We start from the raw sequence: 22,184 nt of genomic DNA on the forward strand, positions 1-22,184 counted from the left end.
AGACTTGTTTTTTAGAAAGTCCTCCATCACCTTGCATTCCTCACCAAAATTTTATTAAGCCAAATATTCGGAATAAAATTTGAGAATAGATTTTCTCTTTCTCTCTTCAGCTTCTTCTGCTTTAAACTGCTGAGTTCCTACCTGAATTTCCATTGCTTTCGTTGAGTTTTTAGAGTAAAGAGTCTTATTTTTAGATATCATGTAGTTTAAGGAATAGAAATTAAAGGAAATAGGCAAAAAAAAAAAAAAAATGGGAGTAGGCAGTCTTGTAGGTAGCTGAGTGTGGGAAATCAAGTTCAGCTTGGCCTTACAAATCAGAAAGCCAGGAAACTAAGGCATCTGCTCCCATCTCTCAGAAGGCTACATAGCCTTTCCTTACTGCTTTTCTCTGCGGGTGTGCTCCATTTTTGTTCTTCTCTTAATAGACTTGCTTTCTTGGCCTACTTGCCTACTTGTATAGAGTGCATAGGGCCAGAAATGCACCCCCTCCCCCCATATGGTGTTGCTTGGTACTTGATCTTTCAGTTTAAGCAGCTAGCATCATATAGCTGAAGTTTTTCTGTCTTTTGGCCAAGGGAGAATCTGATTGGCACAGCCTAGCTTATAGGCCTGTGGATTGATTCTCCCTAAGTTAGGTATTATCTGACTGGCCCATTGGGGTTAGTGGGTATATGTGTGTGTGTAATTCTTCCAGGGGCATTTTGGGGTGTGGACAGGAGGTAGCATCTGCTCTTGTGACTGGATATTAAATAGTTTTTTTTTTTTTTCTTTTCAAATATTTGAGTTGACTAGATTTTTTTGCTATGCTGTCTTATGACTGGTATTTAACTTACCTTCAAGTTTGTTTTTTTCAACTGAGGTTGAACTTCTTCCACTGTCATTAATAATTACATATCCCTAAATAACAGAATAAGAGATGTAAACAATTCTCAAAGACTTTTAAAACTATTGTTCCTATAGGGGTGCCTGGGTGGCTCAGTTGGTTAAGTGCCCGATTTTAGCTCAGGTCATGATCTTGCAATTTGGGAGCTCAAGCCCCACATCACGCTCTCTGCTGTCAGTGCACACAGCCTGCTTCAGATCCTCTGTCTTCCTCTCTCTCTCTGCCCCTCCTGCTTGTACACTTTCTCTCAAAAATAAATAAACATTAGGGGTGCCTGGGTGGCTCAGTCGGTTAAGCGTCTGACTTTGGCTCAGGTCATGATCTCAGAGTTCATGGGTTCAAACCCCACATCGGGCTCTGTACTGACAGCTCAGAGCCTGGAGTCTGCTTCAGTTTCTGTGCCTTCCTCTCTCCTCTGCCCCTCCCCCTCTTGAGCTCTGTCTCTCAAAAATAAATAAACGTTAAAAAAAATTAAAAAATATTGTTCTTAGAATATGTAAATTGCAAACCCTTGGGTCAGTGTAAATCAGGCTTTTCCTGGAGCCTGGTGCTTTACAATGTTAATCCCCTTTAGTTTTTAACTCATTTTCCACTTGTTTCATCCAAGAAAAAAGTTATTTTCCAGAAACGACTTTTAAAGGGCTTTTAAAAATGTTTCAACGAACAAAAATTATTCTTTTACTATCTGGGAAAATGCCCTGAGATTCTAATTTAGAAAAAAAGAAGTCTGTATAAGATATAACTTAATGAAACTAAACTCTCTCCTTTGAAATGCCAGGGTATCCTATTTATGACCATTTACTTAGCTAACTTTTTTTTTTAAAGATTTTATTTTTAAACTCTTTCTGCACCCAACATGGGGCTCAAACTCATAACCTAGAGATTAAGAGAAGCAGTGCTCAACTGACTAAGCCAGCTAGGTGCCCTTAGCTAATTTATTTTTCTTTTTTTAAATTAAAAAAAATTTTTTTTTACAATCTTTATTTTTGAGAGAGAGAGAGCATGTGTAAGCTGGGGAGGGGCAGAGAGAGAGGGAGACAGAGGATCTGAAGTGGGCTGTGAGCCCGATTTGGGGCTCGAACTCCTGAACTGTGAGATCATGACCTGAGCTGGTCAGAAGTTTAACCGACTGAGCCACCCAGGTGCCCCTAGTTAGCTAGTTTTTAAGGGAGGTTCATTTTGCCCTTGGTTTAATTTCTACCAGGATATTGACATCTTTTTCTTGCTGAGGTATAGAGAAAGGTATTTTATTTTAAATTGTTTCAAAAGTTGGGACGCCAGGGTGGCTCAGTCAGTTAAGTGTCCTACTTTGCGCAGGTCATGATCTCGCAGTTGGTGGGTTTGAGCCCCATGTCGGGCTCTGTGCTGACAGCTCAGAGCCTGGAACCTGCTTCAGATTCTGTGTCTCTCTCTCTCTCTGCCCCTCCTCTGCTTGCGCTCTCTCTCTCAAAAATAAATAAACATTAAAAAAAAAGATTTAAATTGTTTCAAAAGTTGATCAGCTATGCTTTACAGTGTAATGTAGAGAAATTGGCCATCATTTAATCATTGCTGCTCCCCACCTTCTTTCAAGATTTTCTCTTTGTTTTTAACAATCTGACCATGATGTGCCTTGGTGTGATTTTCTGTGTATTTATCCTGCTTGAAGTTAGCTAAACTTTTTGGATCTGTGGGTGGATGTCTTTTATCACTTTGGGAAAATTTGCTAGCCATTATCTCTTTTAAATTTTTCTGCCCCATTGTTTCTCTCTTACCTTTGAAACTCTAATCATACACATATTAGGCTGTTTGATACTCCTAAAGCTTTCTTAAGGCTTTGTTCCATTTTTTTCTTTTTTCTTTTCCTTTGTGTTTCAATTTGGTTAATTTCTTTTGACCTAACCTCAGGTTCTCTGATTGTTTTCTCTGCTAAGTATTGTCTTCTGATTATCCCTGTAGCCTGGTTATGAACTGTCAAAGATTTTCTTTTCTGATACAGCATTTTTCACTTCTAGCATTATTGTTTTGTCTCTTTATATTTCTGCCTTTTATTGAAATTCCTCATCTGCTAACACATGTTCACCACCTTTCTGATACTTTCAATATATTGGCCATCACTCAGTTTGGGTCTGATGACTGCTTCCTCTCTTAATGATGGGTTACATTTTTTTGCTTCTTTGTGTGTCTTGTTTTTGATTGAATGCCAGACACTCTGTATTTAAAAGCTGATTTTGTAGGTTGTCTGGCTGTTGTTGTTAGGGTGTGAGTAACATTTATTGTGACTTCATATCCTATAGCAGATATCTGTATAATTTTAATGTGTGTCTGTATACGTGTGTGTCTACAACTTCACAGCTTTAAGGTAGTGATACCCAGTCATGGAATTGTGTTTTTCACTTAATTTTAAGTTTGGTCTTTACTGTTCTTCTTTTTCAAAAACTTAAATTTTAATCCTCAATTTGAGTTTACAGTAAGACCTGAATTAAGCATAATCCAGTTTCTATCCTCCATTAAGAATTCATCCCACCTCCTCCCTGGAATTGTAACTTTGTTTCAGGGAAACAGGCAGGTCACAGGATCACCGTATATCAGCAATTGAGAAAGAAAGAAAACACAATGAAGTCTTCCCAGAATTTATCCTGAGATATACTACATTTTCAGCCCGGTCTCTTCTGTGGCATAATGCAAAGCGATACAGAACCTGACTTCAGGGAACTGCCACAGCCGCAGTCATCACAGATATACTTAATTTTCTTTTTCTAAACTAAATTTTAAGAAAACAGGCCCAGACATTTTAGAAAGATACTCAGAAAAAGAAAGATATTCAGTAATAAATGCTGAAAGGGGTGCCTAGGTAGCTTAAGTGTGGGACTCTTGGTTTTGGCTCAGATCATGATTTCACGGTTTATGGGTTTGATCCCCACATTGGAGTCTGTGCTGACGGTGTGGAGCCTGTTTGGGATTCTGTCTCTCCTTCTGTCTCTGCCCCTCCCTTGCTTATGCTCTCTCTCAAAATAAATAAATAAACATGAAAAAAAAAAAGACTGAAAGTAAAAAGTATTTGGTGTAAGCTGGAAAATTATTAGTCATAGTGTTTAATTCTCTGTAGTTGAGCTTTTATTGAATCTATTTAAAAAATAAGATGTAGGGGCACCTGGGTGGCTCAGTCGGTTAAGCGACCGACTTCGGCTCAGGTCACAATCTCGCAGTCCGTGAGTTCGAGCCCCGCGTCGGGCTCTGTGCTGACAGCTCAGAGCCTGGAGCCTGTTTCAGATTCTGTGTCTCCCTCTCTCTCTGCCCCTGCCCTGTTCATGCTCTGTCTCTCTCTCTGTCTCAAAAATAAATAAACGTTAAAAAAAAAAATTAAAAAAAAAAAGATGTATTGAGAAATGAGAAATACATATTTTGATATATTCGTTAAAGGGTTGTTTGCTTTGTTGCCATCTCTTTAAATGCCCTTTTAAAAAAGATACTTATTTATAAAAAGGTTTCGTTAAACAAATTTTTTTTTAACATTTATTCATTTTTGAGAGACAGAGACAGAGCGAACGTGAGCAGGGGTGGGGCAGTGAGAGAGGGAGACAGAGCATCCAAAGCAGGCTCCAGGCATGAGCTGTCAGCACAGAGCCCGATGTGGGGCTCGAACTCACAAACTGTGAGATCATGACCTGAGCTGAAGTTGGACACTCAACCAACTGAGCCAGCCAGGTGTCTCTAAAAGATTTCATTAAAATTTTTTTTTTTTTTTTTTTTTTAGAGAGAGAGAGCATGAGCTGGGGAGAGGGACACAGGGGGAGAGAGAGAGAATCCTAAGCAGCCTCCACACTCAACATGGAGCCTAGCTCGGGGCTCAATCCATGACCCTGGGATCATGACCTGAGCTGAAACCAAGAGTTAGGCGCTCATACAACTGAGCCATCCAGGCACCCCTCAAACAATTTTATTTTTAAGTAATCTCTCCCTTGAGGTCAAGAGTTACACATTACACCGAGCCAGCCAGGTGCCCTAACAGAACTGTTCACTTAAGAAAATTTTGTTAGGGGGCGCCTGGGTGGCCTCAGTCAGTTAAGCTTCAGAATTCAGCTCAGGTCATGATCTCACGGTTCATTGGTTTGAGCCCCACATTGGGCTCTGTGCTGACAGCTCAGAGCCTGGAGCCTGCTTTATATTCTGTATCTGTGTGTTTCTGCCCCTGCCCCGATCACGCACTGTCTCTCTCAAATAGCAAAACATTTAAAAAGATTTTTTTTTTGTTACTTTTCGTGTGGATGAGTTTTCTTATATTTATATATCATATATGCTTGTATATTATGGATAGGATTTTTTTCAGTGTGTGTGTTATATAAACCTACTTGGAATGAATAAACATTCTTTTTTTTTAATGTTTATTTTTGAGAGAGAGAGAGTGGGGGAGGGGAAGGAAGAAAGGGGGGACAGAGGATCTGAAGTGGCCTCTGGGGTGCTGACAACAGAGAACTTGATGCAAGACTTGAACTTATGAACTGTGAGATCATGACCTGAGCCGAAGTTGGATACTTTACTGATTGAGCCACCCAGGCTCCCCTGAATGAATAAACATTGTTAAACAAAAGACTTAATTTTGTGATTGTTAGTTTGACTGTAAATCTTTCCAGTGCTTCTTAGAAAACGCTAGTTTCAACTTTGTTTCCAGTTAATCAGGATACTAGCTAAAGTTAAAATTTAACTTTCAGGAAAATTTGAGCACCTGTGTTCATGGAGGGCAGATAAATTTATTATTATTTATTAGAGAGAGCAAGCAGGGGAGAGATGCAGAGGGGGAGAGAGAGAATCTTAAGCAGGCTCCACATTCCACACACAGTCCCACATGGGATCGATCATGACCTAAGCTGAAGCCAGGAGTCAACTGGATGAGCCACCCAGATGCCCTCCCTCCCAGTTTTTAAAATTAGATACAACTTTCCTTTTAATCTCTATAATATAAAGAATTTTGTAAGTGACAGAGTTTTAGTGTTGTAACCAATACTTGGTTTTGTTGGCAAGCTATGATGATACCTGATAGTTTTTTGAGGGGTGGGGGTACCTGGTACATTTCTGTGACTAGCCTTGCCAGTTTTGGTAAATTACTTTGAATTTTAATAAATATTAATTGAATGTGAATTAGCATGGGGGTGAGAATTAAATATGAAAGAAGCATAAGACTATGTATTCTTTGTTTTTTACTTTATTGAGCATGTCTTCTGCCAGATATTACTCTGAGATTGGGAGGTATAAATTTGAAACATTTTTATCCCTTCTTAGGGGACACTCAGATTCTCACTCACAGTCTCTAGGCGGAATATAAGGAAACTTAACACAGTCGTACAACCTGAGGTGCTGGTGTAAACTGGGTGTTCTGAGATTGAGAAGGGAGTTGTAAAGCTCATTCTTAAAGGACTAGAAATAATCAAGTAGAAAGGGGTGGGAATGTGACAGGCATTGCCATCTGAGAAAACAGTACTTTTAAAAGTATGACCCAGGGGCGCCTGGGTGGCTCAGTCGGTTAAGCATCTGACTTTAGCTCAGGTCACGATCTCATGGTCCGTGAGTTCGAGCCCCGCGTCAGGCTCTGGGCTGATGGCTCGGAGCCTGGAGCCTGCTTCTGATTCTGTGTCTCCCTCTCTCTCTGCCCCTCCCCTGTTCATGCTCTGTCTCTCTCTGTCCCAAAAATAAAAATTAAAAAAAAGTTAAAAAAAAAAAAAAAAGTATGACCCACTAGGAAACTATTCCCCAGAAAAATTGTTAAATTGGACATGGTTTTGAATTTAATTTGCTAGCTGAGTGGGAGATACATAAAATGTTTTAATTCTGGATAGAAGATATGTTAGAAACTCTAGCCCCCAAGGGTGGGAGCAGGGACCTTCTTCCTGATGGAGGGTGTCAGGTGTATCAGAGCAGTATTTACCTGAGGAAATGGGAATGATGACAAGATTACAGCTACATCTTGAGCTTGTTAAGTCTTGAAATCTATCAATTTTTAGAAAGGGAGAGAAGGCATCTTCATGGAAGAGGTTTAATTGTTTTATTCTGTCCATGAGCACTCAAGAAAATACACTACTGTCTAGTGTGAGGCCCAGAAGCAATCCTTACAGCTACTAATAGTCAAAAAGCAGAATTAATTTTATCAACTGTTTTGTTGTCCGTGATGGTTCTGCCAGTAAGTTATCCCCAAACCTGGTCCAGAAAAGAAACCATGTACAATTTGGAGTGTATAGTTAGTGAGAGTTACATACAAGAGCTGCTCGCATTTTGTCTGACTCCATAAATCAGTGATAATGTCCTGGTCTTTCTGTATGATTCAGCTATTAGGCAGAGAACCTTTAGGGAGTTAAAGCAGTTCAGTTGTATATGGCTTATGTCTCCTGATAATCCTGTTCTGATTCCCATGGTCTGGTCTGGTTTTCCTTTTTTCATAAGTGTTGTGGTTCTTGAATATTTCCACATCTGCTCCAGAATATAGTCTTAAAAAAATGTAGAGTAATTCCTTGTATTAATTAAAAATGATTCTTTCTGAAGTAGAGATATCTAGTCAAGGAGATTCTCTTGTGGAGGTTCTATCATTAATTCAGTATTTATGAAGTGCCTAATATGTGTATGTTTTGAGACAGTATCAGTGAATAAAATAGACTTACATACTTACCTGCAAGGAGCTTACTTACATTCCACTGGGCCAGACAGACAATAAATATAATTTAAAAATGAATAATATGTTAGAAGGTACTAAGTGCTGTGGAGGAAAAGATAGATAGTAACATGGGAGTACTGCAGTGAGGGTCATACAGGAACTTTAAATAGGATGGTCAGAGTAAGCGTCACTGAGAAAGTGACATTTGAACAAAGACTTGAAGGAGACAAAGGAATAAGTCATGTGGATATCTAAGAGAACAGTCCAGATAAAGGGAGCAGCCACTGCAGAATTTTTGAGGTAGATTTGACTTTGTCATGGTTGAGGGACAGAGAATCACCTTGATTTAGTGTAGTTAGAGGCGACAGACAGTTGAGGGCAGAGGGATAGTGGGCTTTGGGGAGGCCTTTTAGGCTTCTGTGAGTACTTTGGCTCTTTCGCTAAGTATAATAGAAAATAAACCCTTATAAGATCAAGTAGGCTCAGGTAGGATTTCCTCCCTGCACGGAGATCTAGGGTCAGGAGAAGGTAAGCAGTCAGAGAAGCAACTCTCTAACTTCTGGTTTTAGGCTAGCATAACTTAATGTTGTATCCTAGATGTAAGAGTATAGCAAAACAAATAATAAAGTTTTTTGCTGATATTTTCTACTTTATTTTTGATTATAGGGACTTTCAGTTACCTTGATGATGTCCCATTTAAGATAGGAGACAAATTCAAAACACCAGCTAAAGTTGGTCTACCTATTGGCTTCTCCTTGCCTGATTGTTTGCAGGTTGTCAGAGAAATACAGGTAAGTGGTAATTTTTAGTTAAAGTTTAGTGCATTTAAAAATTTAAAAAGTAAGAATTTGATGTATAGTGAAATAGAAAAAAAAAACCATTCTCTTATCTCTTATTTGTATTTTTTATAGCAACTGTTATTGCTTGGCTCACATTGTCTCTCTCACACACATACTTACATATGTTTATATATCTGTTACAGACCTTCTGCAATCTGTTAGACTGTGTATTCCTGGGATTCTGTGCCTTGTCTGAAACAAATCTCCATTGTCCATCTGACTTGCTCATTCGCCTCTTTTCCTTCTCTCTTTTGATGTCCTCATTATCTTCTTGGTCATTCAAATAAGGTGATATTTTTCTCTCTGCTGTGTCTCACCTTTACCATCCAGTTCATCCTTAACCTTATTTTTTCACCTGCACTATTGCAATAGCCTTTTTAATTGGCCCCTCTTCTTGTAGCATTTTTTTTTAAATTTTCCATATTGTTTCTAGAATAATACTACTAAGTTAAAGTTTCAAATTGTCACATCCCTGTTAAAAAAAAACTTACACTGGTTCACCAGTCCTTATTGAATCAAGTGTAGATGTAAGGTTGTGGTAAAGCACCTCGGCTCATTATCTCCTCCATGTTTCCTCCATAGCAGGTTACTGCCAATTCATTGAATATACCGTGTATATTACCTATCTGTACTATGTTTTTTCTCATGAGCTGTTACCTCCACTTCGAATATTTTCCTCTTCCTCACTGTACTGAAAGCTGTCTACCTGTTAAAATCTGCTTATTCTTCTAGACTGTGCTTAAATGCCACCTCTTCAATAGCTTCTTAATCCTCTCATCTTTAATAAAGTGCAGTTATGTATAAATGTACAGAATTACTTCTTGAAAGCAGCAAATAGCCTTATGTTTTGTGACTTCCTTTCTTCCTTCAGTACACATTTACTGAATGCCTGCTTTTGAGTAGTGTTCCACTAGGGCTGGGGATAGAGATAAATACCTTAATCACTGTCCTCAAGGAGCTTACAGTTTAGAGAAAGAGTCACATGGGAACTCTTTTGACTATCCATCAAACACTTCTTCCTGTGACTTAAGATTTAAAAAAAATACAGCTTTCTGGCAAAGGAGTTTTGTTTCTGGGAGATTCTCTAAGGCACCAACATGTTACTCTAAGAAATATTTATCTTCCAGTCTAAATGCAGTGAGTAATTATAATGGGAGAACTATAGTTACATTTTTTAGAATAATAGCTTTATCAAGATATTCATATACCTTGAAATTTGCCTTTTTAGGTTTGCACATAAATGGTTTTTAGTATATTCAGAGTGTATAACCGTTATTACTGTCTTATTCCTAAGTAGTTTCATCCCCCCAAAAGAAATGCAGTGCCATCAGCAGTCATTCCCTCTCACCCTAGCCCCTCGAAACCACTAAATCTACTTTGTCTTTATGAATTTGCCTATATTGGACATGTCATATAAGTGGAATAATACAGTAGATAGTCTTTTGTGATTGACTCTTTTCCTTTAGCATAATGTTTTCAAGGTTTATCAATGTGTAATGAATGAAGTGTTGGTATGTCATTCATTTTTATGACTTTATAACGTTCTGTTGTATTGATAACACTACGTTTTGTTTTTCCATTCATTGCTTGATGGACATTTTGGTGGTTTTCACTTTTTGTTTATTATGAATAATGGTGGCATGAACGTTTGTATATAGGTTTTTGTGTAGACATATTCTTTCAATTTTCTTGGGTGTATAAGTGGAATTGCTGGGTTGTCATATGGTAACTACGTTTGACCTTTTGGGGAACCACTAGACTATTTTCCCAAGTGGCTGCACCATTTTACAATCTATCCACAGTGCGTGAGGGTTTCAGTTTATCCACATCCTTGCCAACTCTTCTAATCTATCTTTTTGGTTATATACATCCTTGGAGTTTACAGTGGGTCTCTTATTGTGGTTTTGATGTGCGTTTCCTTAATTACTAATGATATTTAATATCTTACATATTTTCAAATACTGAATTGCTATCCCTGTTGTGTATGGAGAATTTATTGAGCCAGAAGAGACACAGATATCCCATATAAAGTTTTACATTGTTCTCTTTGCCTGGTGACTTTTTTAAAAAAATGCTTATTTATTTATTTTGAGAGAGAGAGAACGCACGTGAGCACGACTTGGGGAGAGGCAGAGAGAGAGGGAGAGAATTCCAAGCAGGCTCTGCACTGTCAGCACCAGAGCCTGATGTGGGGGCTTGAACCCATAAACTGTGAGATCATGACCTGAGCAGAAACCAAGAGTTGGACGCTTACCTGACTGAGCCACCCAGGTGCCCTACCTGGTGACTTTTTTATTGGCGATAGCAAGTATTAGTAAATACCTCTCTGTGTGCAGGATACTGTTAACAATAGTGTTAAAAAACATCTCCATTTTCTTTTAATAGTTCTCATATTATTCACTGCTTCATTGATTCATCCAGAAAAATTGTTTTGAATCCCAAATTGCTGCTATTTTAGGCATTGCTGGGAATTTTCTATTTATTTGATCAGCATAAAGCATTAATAAGTGCATGGTGCTGTGCTCACTATATTCATAGCACCCACTAATAACAAAAGAGGAGATATGAGCTCCATTCTTGTGTGGGACAGTTGAAATATTTTTGTTCTGTAATTGCACACAGTACCCTTAAACTTTGACACTCTGGGTCTCCATGGGGGATTTGGTTGTGGTATTGGTACTGGTCTCCTTCCTATTCAGAGAAGAGTCAGACCTAGAGTCCTAGACATATAGATACCTTGACGCTTCCTGTAACTTTGTCATATTTGCCCATACATGACAGTACAAACTCAATTTTTCAGTTAAACATTCATCAAAGTGATCTAGTAAAACATATATAAATAATCCATGCACCCTGGGTCTAGAAAGCTTTCACTGAATATCATATTGGTGGTGGTCACAGTAGTGGGGAATGGCTGTCAGTGTTTCGATTTAGAGCAGAATTTGGTATCATTCATTCATGAGCTGGAATTGCCATGTAATAGCTGTGTAATCTTGTACAGATTTCTTACACTTTTCAAGCTTCCATTTCCTTATTTGTAAAATGGGGATAATTAGCATTTAAGGTTGTTATGAGGATTAAATAAGATAATGCATTTATAATGCATATTCTGGTTTCTGATACTCCATAAATATTTGATGCTGTTATTATTTATTTGTACTCTCAAATCACAGTTTTTCACTGTAACATTTCTACTGTTTTTCCTGTGTTCCAAGTATTCTGTATTTACTATGGTAATTAAAAAATGAAAGTCAATAAAGGTTTTACAAAAAAAGGAGATAAATTTCCAGTTCTTGAGAGTAAAATTTTAGGGACCCGTGTTTACAGGCGGTGGGAAGTTGGTTACAGGCCGTATTTGGTGGAAGAAGCCAGGTGCAAAATTGGATTTACTCCACAGTTAGAAGCAGCAGTCTTTGCCCAGTGCTGTTTTTTCACTACCGTTAGTGGTAGAAAGGCAGTACCATGATCACAAGGTGCCTTTGTGGGGCTCAGCAGCTGGCTTAGGGATGTAAATGAACTTTCTTTCTTTCTTTCTTTCTTTCTTTCTTTCTTTCTTTCTTTCTTTCTTTCTTTCTTTCTCTTCCTTCCTTCCTTCCTTCATTCCTTCCTTCCTTCCTTTCCTTTTTTTTTTCTTTTTTTAAGATTTAAGAGAAAAAAATTTTTTAAAGTAACCTCTATACCCAACATGGGGGTTGAGGTCAAGAGTCACATGCTTCACTGACTGAGCCAGCCAGGTGCCCAGGGGTATAAACAAACTTCTTGACATGTGCATTTCCAGGCTTCTCTTGTGTTGTTTGAACTGAAAGACTTGGGGATGACCAGAGACACTTTATTGTGTTTCTTGTACTCTAAAACTCTGGTCTGAGCATATAGGCCCCTTTCCTCTCCATCCCTCCCCTCCCCCCCCCCTTTTTTTTTTTTTTTTTTTTTTTAATCTCTGAAGCCTTGAATGTGCACACAGACGTTGTTTAGTTCTGAGGCTTTAGAGTCAACATCAAAAGTTTTGTTTTCTCCTGTCCAAGGTGAATTTTGTTTTATGTAATCATATTTTTTTTCCAAGTATGCAAATGGAAGTTCTTGTAAATTGAGATATACTCGAAGGTACTGTTAAGGAGCCAACCATGAAGTGAATCCTTATGCAGTTTGCACTGTAAAATCCTGATATGAATATTTCTAGATTTCTTATTAAGAAGTTTTCCTGTATTTAGAGTACAATCTGTTCATTATAACTTAATAGGTAGTGGTTTAAGAACATAGAATCTGTAGTCAATTGCCTGGATTCACATCCAGGCTTTACCACTTACCAGCTTTATGACGTTGGGCAAGCTCTTGTAAAGTGAGGGTAACAATAATACCTACTTTTAGGTAGGTACTTTAAAGGGTTGTTTAAAAGATCCAGAGTTAATACATACAAAGTGCGTAGAATCTTGCATGGTACCTGGTAAGTGCTTTTTAAATGTTAGGGGCTGTTATTATTGAGCAGGATTTATCTAGGGCATTGTGCTAGATAACAGACTCCAAGAGGGTCTAAAGCCCAGTAGCTGCCCACCAGAGGTTTGTGATATTGTTGGGGACAATGTTTAGGAAAAAATTAAAGATTAAATCTACGTGCGGTCACTTGTGCTTGGTGTCACACGATAGAGACAGATGCTATGTAAGAGTTCAGAGGAAGGAACAGGCCATCAGGATAGCTTTAGAGGTGGCCACTGAGCTCTGCCTAGGCCACCAATGAAGAATTCTAGAAAGGAAAATGATCTGAGGGGAGAGAAGGAAGACGGGGAGTACTTGGCAGGGTACCTTTGGCCTGTTATATAGGATTAGAGGTGGTGGGAACTCTAGTTCTTTTCTAGATGTAATCTAGGAGTGTAGTTTGATTAAACCATATAAGGAGATTAGGAAGCCTTAGTTTTCCTGACTGGGGATGGTTCCATACACCTTATATGCTGCCTAGAATGGATCTCTTTTGCTGGTGTGAGGAAGAAGTGAATTCTCTGGAGGAATTGAGTTGGAAGGGCAGTCACCTGGGTTCACACCTCCTTTCTGTGCTATATCTTTGCAGTATGACTTCTCCTTGGAAAAGAAAACTATTGAGTGGGCTGAAGATATTAAGAAAATCCAAGAAGCCCAGCGGGAAGCAGAGCGTAAGGCTGAGGAAGTAGAAACTAAAGTGAATTCTAAGAGTGGCCCAGAGGGCGACAGCAAAATGAGCTTCTCCAAGACTCACAGTACAGCCACAATGCCACCTCCTATTAACCCCATCCTTGCCAGCTTACAGCACAACAGCATCCTCACCCCGACTCGGGTCAGCAGCAGTGCCACGAAACAGAAAGTTCTCAGCCCACCCCACACAAAGGCAGATTTCAATCCTGCTGACTTCGAGTGTGAAGAAGACCCATTTGATAATCTGGAGTTAAAAACTATTGATGAGAAGGAAGAGCTGAGAAACATTCTGGTAGGAACCACTGGACCGATTATGGCTCAGTTATTGGACAATAACTTGCCCAGAGGAGGCTCTGGGTCTGTGTTACAGGATGAGGAGGTCCTGGCATCCCTGGAGCGGGCAACCCTAGATATCAAGCCTCTTCACAAACCCAATGGCTTTATAACCTTACCACAGTTGGGCAACTGTGAAAAGATGTCGCTGTCTTCCAAAGTGTCCCTCCCCCCCATTCCTGCAGTAAGCAATATCAAATCCCTATCCTTTCCCAAACTTGACTCTGATGATAGCAGTCAGAAGACAGCCAAGCTGGCAAGCACTTTCCATAGCACATCCTGCCTCCGCAATGGCACCTTCCGGAATTCCCTAAAGCCTTCCACCCAAAGCAGTGCCAGTGAGCTCAATGGGCATCATACTCTTGGGCTTTCAGCTTTGAACTTAGACAGTGGCACAGAGGTGCCAACCCTGACTCCCTCAGATCTGATCTCCCAGATGCCTTCCCTCTCTGTCTTGTCTGTGTGCACAGAAGAATCATCACCTCCAAATACAGGTCCCACGGTAAGCCTTTTAAATCCCTCTTGGGGAAAAAATTCCCTCCGAATTAGAGCTCCAAAGATTTCTAAGTTCTTTTTTATTTTATGTTTATTTTTGAGAGAGAAGGAGAGACAGCATGAGTGGGGGAGGGGCAGAGAGAGGGAGACACAGGGGATCAGAAGTGGGTTCTGCACGGACAGCAGAGAGCCTGATGTGAGGCTCAAACTCATCGCGAAATCACGACCTGAGCTGAAGTCAGACGCTCAACTGACTGAGCCACCCAGGAGTCCCCAAAGATTTCTAAATTCTACCTAACAGTTGTCACCTCACAATCTTCTTTTTAAGGTTTAGGATAAGATGGGACGTGGCTGTATGGACTTTGCTTATGTATGTTCTGGTTAGTTTCCTGAGGTCGAAGGAGTGTTAGTAACCAGGAGCTTGCCTGGTTAACGTTCGCTTGTTCCTACCTGTATCTTTTTGGTCTTTCCTTCAAAAAGATAATGTATATCATGCATGAATGGTGTTTTTCTGATTACTTTGTTTCTTTCTCTGCTGCCTTTTTTTAAACAGGCTTTCTTTCTTTGTAACTTTTTATTTACTTTTTCCTACTTTATTCATTTTTTTGAAGGTTGCTTGGTACTCCTCATTGTATCTTGTCCCTGCTTTCCTCTTTCCTTCTCATTCTGCCCAGAAGGTTGGTTCTTGTGTGTACTATAATTTACCTAACTTGGTTATGGTTCTGCAGACTGCGTGGTGCCTTAGTAACTGGTAGATAATTTGAATCAGAAGTCCGAGCAAAAGGTAGAAATTTGTCACTTTTAAACCTGCAGATTTTATTTATTTTTTTATTAGAGAGAGAGCATGAGTTGGGGAGAGGGGTAGAGAAAGGGGGGGAGGGGGGGGAGAGAGAGAGAGAGAGAGAGAGAGAGAGAGAGAGAGAGAGAAAATCTTAAGCAGGCTCCATACTCAGTGTGGAGCCATACTTGGGGTTCTATCCTACAACCCTGGAATCATGACCTGAGCTGAAGTCGGGTCAGATGCTCGACTAAGCCACTCAGGTGCCCCCAAAACCTTCAGATTTAAATCCTGTAATCCCCCTTTTTTTGCTCACTAGTAAGAATCCCTACAAAGGGAGGGAGAGGGGAAGGTTGGAATTCAGATTAATGTTGAAAGATGGATTAATGATAAAAGTTGCAACTTGTATTACACTGAAAATCTGATTTTGTCATATTCAAAAAAGTTGTAAGTCCTTTGTCATAAAGGGTAGGCTTTTGATGTGGTTTCAAGCAGCACAGAATAATACATTGCGTTCTAGAATAGAAATCCTAGAAGTCCAAGAACTTTTGGCTATACCAGCTCACAGATTTTTTAAATGACAACATATCAAGAGACTATTTATTTAGAGCCAGAGAGGAGCCTGATTATATTAGTGGGATATCTGTCAGAGACCATAATAAGCCTGGTATTAGCTGGTAGAAAGATGAGCCTTGGGATACTTTACAGTAAGTACCTAAAGTCCCAGCAGTAGCATTCTTGGTAAATGACTGTCTCTGTGAGTGCTCCCACTGTCATAGAACTCACTTTTGTTTATAAACTTCCATAGACCTTGTCCCAGATAAACTTTTTTTTAAGATTTTATTTTTTAAGTAATTCTCTGTACTCAACGTGGGGCTCAAACCAACAACCCCGAGATCAAGAGTCACATGCTCCACTGACAGCCTGCCAGGCACCCCCTGTCCCAGATAAACTTGATAGTGCATGACACTCTAGTGTTATCTCCTAGGAATGGACTTCATCCTAATTCCTCCCGGTCCGGTTTTGGGCCCTGGTCAGGATTCAGTGTATGCTGTGGAGAAATTAAAAGCACTCTGGGAAAGATTAGGGATCCTCAGCCTCAAGTCCCTCACCCCCAACCCCCCTTAAAATTACAGTGACCATTTAGAGACCAAAGCTGATAAACTAAATGGTTCTCAGACCAGAACGCCTGTCATTCTCTGACCCACCTGATTGTGGAGTTTCTTTTGGGCCCATCCATTTCAGGGTGGGAAGGGGACCTGCTTCTTGCTGGTTTGGGATTTTCTGCCTTCAAGGGGCAAATAAACAGAACTGAAGTTCTGGTGTTTTTCTAAGGAAGTCATGGCCCTTATCCCCAAGAAGCAAAGCCTGATTTCCATCCTGGCCCTTGATCTTAGTGTGAGTTTTTGAGGCCCATGGTGAGAACAAAGCACTTCTCTTCAGGATAGTTAGTGACTTGAGGATGGGGGAGGGGAGTAAAGGAGTTAACTGGCCTGTATACACTGTTTAGGAACTAAGGGAAGTGTTCTTGGAATTTAGTTCTTGTTGGCTATTTTAGGCCTGATGTTTGGGTCTCACTTTTCAGATTCTGATTCCATGTTTTAGTGTTTATATAAACTAATCTTAGAAGTTGAGAAGTCTATGGATTAGCTTTAGAAGAATAATCTTGTAATGCGCCCTTCTTCTGAGACCAGCATAGAACTGCCTGACCTAGCCCTAGCCATGCTTTTCTTACTCTATGTCAGCCTTTTGTGGACCTGGCTCTGCTCACTGGTTAGTCTCACTCTGCCATTGGGGTTCTCTTTCTCTGGGTATGGATACATTTCTTACTCTTACACAGTTGATTCAGCAAAATACTTTGCCTTTTCCTTATACTTCTGAATTTACTAATTTGGCCAGTAAGCATTAGTAGTGCCAGTTTGCTTTGGAAGTATATTTTATTATTTAAAAAATACATATTTATTTGAGAGAGAGTGTGTATGTGCAGGAGAGTGTGTATGTGTATGTGCAGGGGTGGAGATAGAGGGGAGAGAGAACTGTGAGATCATGATCTGAGCCAAAAGCAAGAGTCAGATGCTTAACTGACTGAGCCACCCAGGTGCCCTCCAAAAGTGTATTTAAAAATTTTTTTGACATATACTCTCTTAACTTTTATGTGTTCACATCTGTTTATCATTTCTTCTGTTGCCATTGCTTTAATACTTACAAATTCTTCTGTTGTCTCTAGATATTTTTTTTTAATGTTTATTTTTGAGGAGGGGGGAAGAGAGAGAGAGACAGAGAGAGAGAAAGAACACATGAGTGGGAATGGGTCAGAGAGGTAGACACAGAATCCGAAGCAGTCTCCAGGCTCTGAGCTGTCAGCACAGAGCCCAACGTGGGGCTCGAACTCCTAAACCGTGAGATCATGACCTGAGCTGAAGTTGGCCATTTAACCAACTGAGTCACCCAGGTGCCCCTGTATCTCTAGATTTTTTTAAATGAAAATTAAAAAAAAATTTTTTTTTTAATCTTTATTTTTGAGAGAGAGCAAGCGAGCATGAGTGGGGGAGGGACAGAGAGTGAGGGAGACACAGAATCTGAAGCAGGCTTCAGGCTCTAAGCTGTCAGCACAGAGCCTGATGCAGGGCTTGAACCCACAAATTGTGAGATCATGACCTGAGCCAAAGTTGGACACCCAACTGATTGAGCCAGCCATGCGCCCCTAAATTTTTTTTAATGTTTTATTTTTGAGGAGGAGAAAGAGACAGCATGAGTGGGGGAGGGGCAGAGACAGAAAGGGAGACATAGAATGTGAAGCAGGCTCCAGGCTCTGAGCTGTCAGCACAGAGCTCTGTGTGGCACTTGAACTCATAAACTGCGAGATCATGACCTGAGTTGGATGCTTAATCAACTGAGCCACCCAAGTGCCCCTCTAATTTTTTTTTTTTTAAGTTTGTTTATTTTGAAAAAGAGAGAGTGCATGTGTGTGCATGAGTGAGTCAGAGAGGGGCAGAGAGAGAGGGAGAGAGTGAGAATCCCAAGCATGCTCTATGCTGTCAGTGGGGAGCCTGATGTGGGGCTCGATCTCATGAATTGTGAGATCATGACCTGAGCAGAAATCAAGAGTTGGATGCTTTAACCGACTGAGCCACCCAGGGGCCCCTATTTATTTTAAATTACTTATTTATCTCTGCACCCAATGTAAGGCTCATGACCTTAGAGTCATGAGTCACATGCTCTACTGATTGAGCCAGCCAGGCACCCCAATCAAGTCATATTGAATAACAGTAGCTCCCTGACTCACCACTCCCCAGCTCCAGTTTTGCTTCCTTTAGTTAGGCACTTTGGACTCTTTAAGCTATTTCTGCTGGGATTTATCTATGTATTTCTAAATAAAGTGCTTATGTTGCTTTTTCTAAATTAATTTTATTTTACTCTTTCTTTTTAGATGTTTATTTTTGAGAGAGCACAAGTGGGGGAGGGGCAGAGAGAGGGACAGAGGATCTGAAGCCAGCTCTGTGCTGACAGCAGCGAGTCTGATGTGGGGCTCAAACTCATGAACCACGAGATCATGGCCTGAGCCAAATTTGGACCCTCAACTGACTGAGCCACCCAGGTGCCCCCTAAATTTATCAATTTTAGACAGTTTTATACTTTGTTATAGTTGAAGATTTAGCTTTTATAATAGCTCCTCTACCTTCTTCCTATAGCTTCCATCATAATTATATCACAAAACGGTAAATTAATGGTGCTGTTCACATTATTATGATTGGGTAAATATTTATTGTCAAATTCAGATACTGTATTGTGATATATATTTTTTTTAATTTTGCAGTTTTTTCTCATAAATTACTCCATTTAAAAAATTTGCAGTTTGGGGCACCTGGCTTGCTCAGTTGGTAAGGCATGTGACTCGATCTCAGGGTTGTGAGTTCAAGCCCATGTTGGGGGTAGAGGATACTTTAAAAAAAAAAAAAAAGTCACAAAAATTTTTTTGAAGATTTTTTTTTTTGAAGTATTCTCTGCCCCCAACATGGGGCTCGAACTCACAACCCCAAGATTGAGTCACATGCACTATGGACAGAGCCAGGCAGGTGCTCCTCTGCATAGTTTCTTTGTATTTGTTTCCAGTTTTGTCCAAATGCTCCAAGAGAGCGATCAGAGACCCAATGATAATTTTCTCATTCTGACACATCCAAACACACTGGGTAACCTATCAGTTTTGAGTCCTTGAGTGTTCAGAAATGTCTTAATTTTAACCTTATGTGCTAATGATAGTTTGGATGGATTTAGATTTCTTAGTTGAAGATTGTTTCCCTTTAAGAATTTTCAAGACATTGTTCCTTCTCTTTTTAAAGAAACTTTATTGAAGTATAAGCTCCACTGCTTTCTAGCATTCCTGTGCTTCTCTGTGTTCTTCCAACCAACACCTGCTCAAATAGATTTTGGGATCTTCATTTCTGGAGATTTGAAGTTTACTCATGGTGTGCTGTGCCTTGTTCATTTATTGTGCTACTAGGCCCTCCTAGATCCTTTCATAAGGCTCAGCTCAGTTTTTAAAAAATCTGAGATTTAAAAAAAAAATTTAAATCCAAATTAGTTAAGATATAGTGTAATAATGATTTCAGGAATATAATCTAATGATTCATCACTTTTGTATAACACCCAGTGCTTATCCCAACAAGTACCCTCCTTAATGCCCACCGCGCATCTAAGCCCATCCCCATACCCAACACCCCACCAGCAACCCTCAGTTTGTTCTCTGTATTTAAGAGTCCCTTATGGTTTGTTTCCCTCTCTGTTTTTGTCTTATTTTTGTTTCCCTTCCCCTATGTTCATCTGTTTCATTTCTTAAATTCCACATGAGTGAAATCACATGATATTTGTCTTTCTCTGACTTATTTTGGTTAGCATAATACGCTCTAGTTCCATCCATGTTGTTGCAAATGGTAAGATTTCCTTTTTATCACTGAGTAATATTCCATTGAATATATATACCACATCTTCTTTATCCATTCATCAGGCGATGGATATTTGGGCTCTGTCCATACTTTGGCTATTGTCGATAGTGCTGCTATAAACATGGGGGTGCCCGTGCCCCTTCGAACCAGCATTTTTGTATCCTTTGGATAAATACCAAATAGTTCAATTGCTGGGTCATAGGGTAGTTCTACTGTTAATTTTTTTGAGAAACCTCCATACTGTTTTCCAGAGTGGCTGCACCAGTTTGCATTCCCACCAGCAGTGCAGAAGGGTTCCTCTTTCTCTGCATCCTCGCCAACATCTGTTGTTTGAGATTTTTTTTCTTTTATTAATATTTTGTTTTCTCTTTTTCTGGAATTCCTGTAACTGGATATTGGACCTCCTTGACTGTTGTTCTAATGTGCTATCCTTTTGTTTCCTGTCCTTTTCTTTTTCTTTAAAAGAGGAGACTTTTTAGGTTTTTATTTTTTAAGTAATCTTTACACCCAGTGTGGTGCTCTAACTCATGATCCAGAGATTAAGAGTCACGTGCTACTACTGCCTGAGCCAGCCAGATGCCCCTTATCTATTTGTCTTTATGTTTTACTTTCTGGATATATCTTTGACTGTCTTATAATCATTTTTTAAAAATCTCACAATCTTTTAAATAAAATTTTACTTTACCATACTTTAAATTCCAAGTGCTTTGTCTATTCTCTCTCTTGGTTTGGGATCTCTGGCTTTGTATTCACATTTAAGAGCGAGGCACTTAAAAAAAATCAGCAGAGGGGAAAATGTGTGTGTTGGGGTGTACTTGCCAATCACTAAGTTTCACTGTAGGTTGAAGGTTAGTAGGCTTTGGGGGGCTCTGCAAAGTGTCAACATGTGAAGGTTTTGGAGGCTTACAGTTTTACCTGAGAATTCTGCTTGAGGGTTAAGGAAGGTTGGGGAAGTCTGGTGTATAGGATTTTTACTTAAATTCCCTCTTTGTTCTTATAGCTCATTTTGTCATATGCCATCCCTTGTATCCATATTTTAGTGCTAGAGACTGAACTTTCTGCCCCCCTGAAGAGGATGAGGGTCAGGTGGGGAAGGTTTTCCCTGAGGGTCTTATCGCTCTAATCACTCACTTTGTGTCCTTGCCTTATCACAACAGTACCTGGTGCTTCCAAATGCTGAACCCCTCTCAGGAGTTTTGAAAGGCTGGTGGACTGACTCTTCTTTCTCCCACTTACTTATAACTTCACTGCTTCTGCTAGCATTCCATGTTCTAATATTTCATTGAAATATATTGTCCACTGCTGTTCCCTCTTTTTTTGACCTTAAAGATTAATAGTTTTATTATCATTGTAGTGGGTTTTGGGGAGGGAGAATCAGTGTCAATTTGCTGTGTTAAATTCCCCCTTTGAAATCCTAATAGACCAGAGCACCTGGGTGGCTAAGCATCTGACTTGATTTCAGCTCAGGTCTTGATCTCATGGTTGTGGGATTGAGCCCTGCATCAGGCTCCATGCTTGGAGCCTTTTTAAGATTCTCTTTCTTCCTTTCTTTCTGCTCCTCCCCCACTTGCTCTCAAAAAAAAAAAAAAATCCTAATAGACCTCCATTTATTCAACAATTGATGAGCAGGGCCTGTAAACACCAATACTGTGATGTGATAAGTACTGTGCCAGCAGTATGATTAATCATATTTGGCTTTTGGTATTCTCAAGCCCAGTTAGACCCTGACCCTGAAGAGAGATTTGTTGGGACCTGCGAAGTACCAGAATGGTTTGATCCAGTCTCTGCCCTGTTGGGACTCCTGTAACTCAATGAGTGAGCCCTGTGACTAGGCTGCCAGGGGTGTGCTGTGGGTGAGATGGATAAGAGGAAACAGTGAGCTTTAAGGCCTATAGTTTTGGCTTTTCCCAACTGACTTTGAGGAAAGTATCTGGTTATAGCTATTAACTTTGAATGTCTTTCTAGGATGGGGCGGAGGGGGGGGGGGAGCTGAGTTCCCTGCTTCTTAAGCACACCCTCCCTCCCCCCAAAGGAAGTAAGAATTCTGTTGAAATACTTTCCCTGGTTCTTGGGAGCTGGGCTAAACTATGACCTTGTTCCATTGTGGTTTGGTCCTTAGGCCTGGGAGTGA

General features: G+C 39.9%; 1 protein-coding gene across 4 annotated transcripts in view; it reads left to right on the plus strand.

Annotated features, from left to right (window-relative positions):
* UBAP1 (ubiquitin associated protein 1) overlaps positions 1 to 22,184 on the plus strand; it is a 61,102-nt gene that overhangs the window by 35,557 nt on the left and 3,361 nt on the right. For all 4 annotated transcript variants that reach the window (XM_015535036.2, XM_007076563.3, XM_042965166.1 and 1 more), the window contains 2 exons: positions 8,172 to 8,296; positions 13,404 to 14,339. In XM_015535036.2, the coding sequence (XP_015390522.1) occupies positions 8,172 to 8,296; positions 13,404 to 14,339 (1,061 nt within the window). The remainder of the gene's footprint in view (positions 1 to 8,171; positions 8,297 to 13,403; positions 14,340 to 22,184) is intronic.

This window comes from Panthera tigris, chromosome D4, assembly GCF_018350195.1.
Source record: "Panthera tigris isolate Pti1 chromosome D4, P.tigris_Pti1_mat1.1, whole genome shotgun sequence".
Classification (NCBI taxonomy): domain Eukaryota; kingdom Metazoa; phylum Chordata; class Mammalia; order Carnivora; family Felidae; genus Panthera; species Panthera tigris.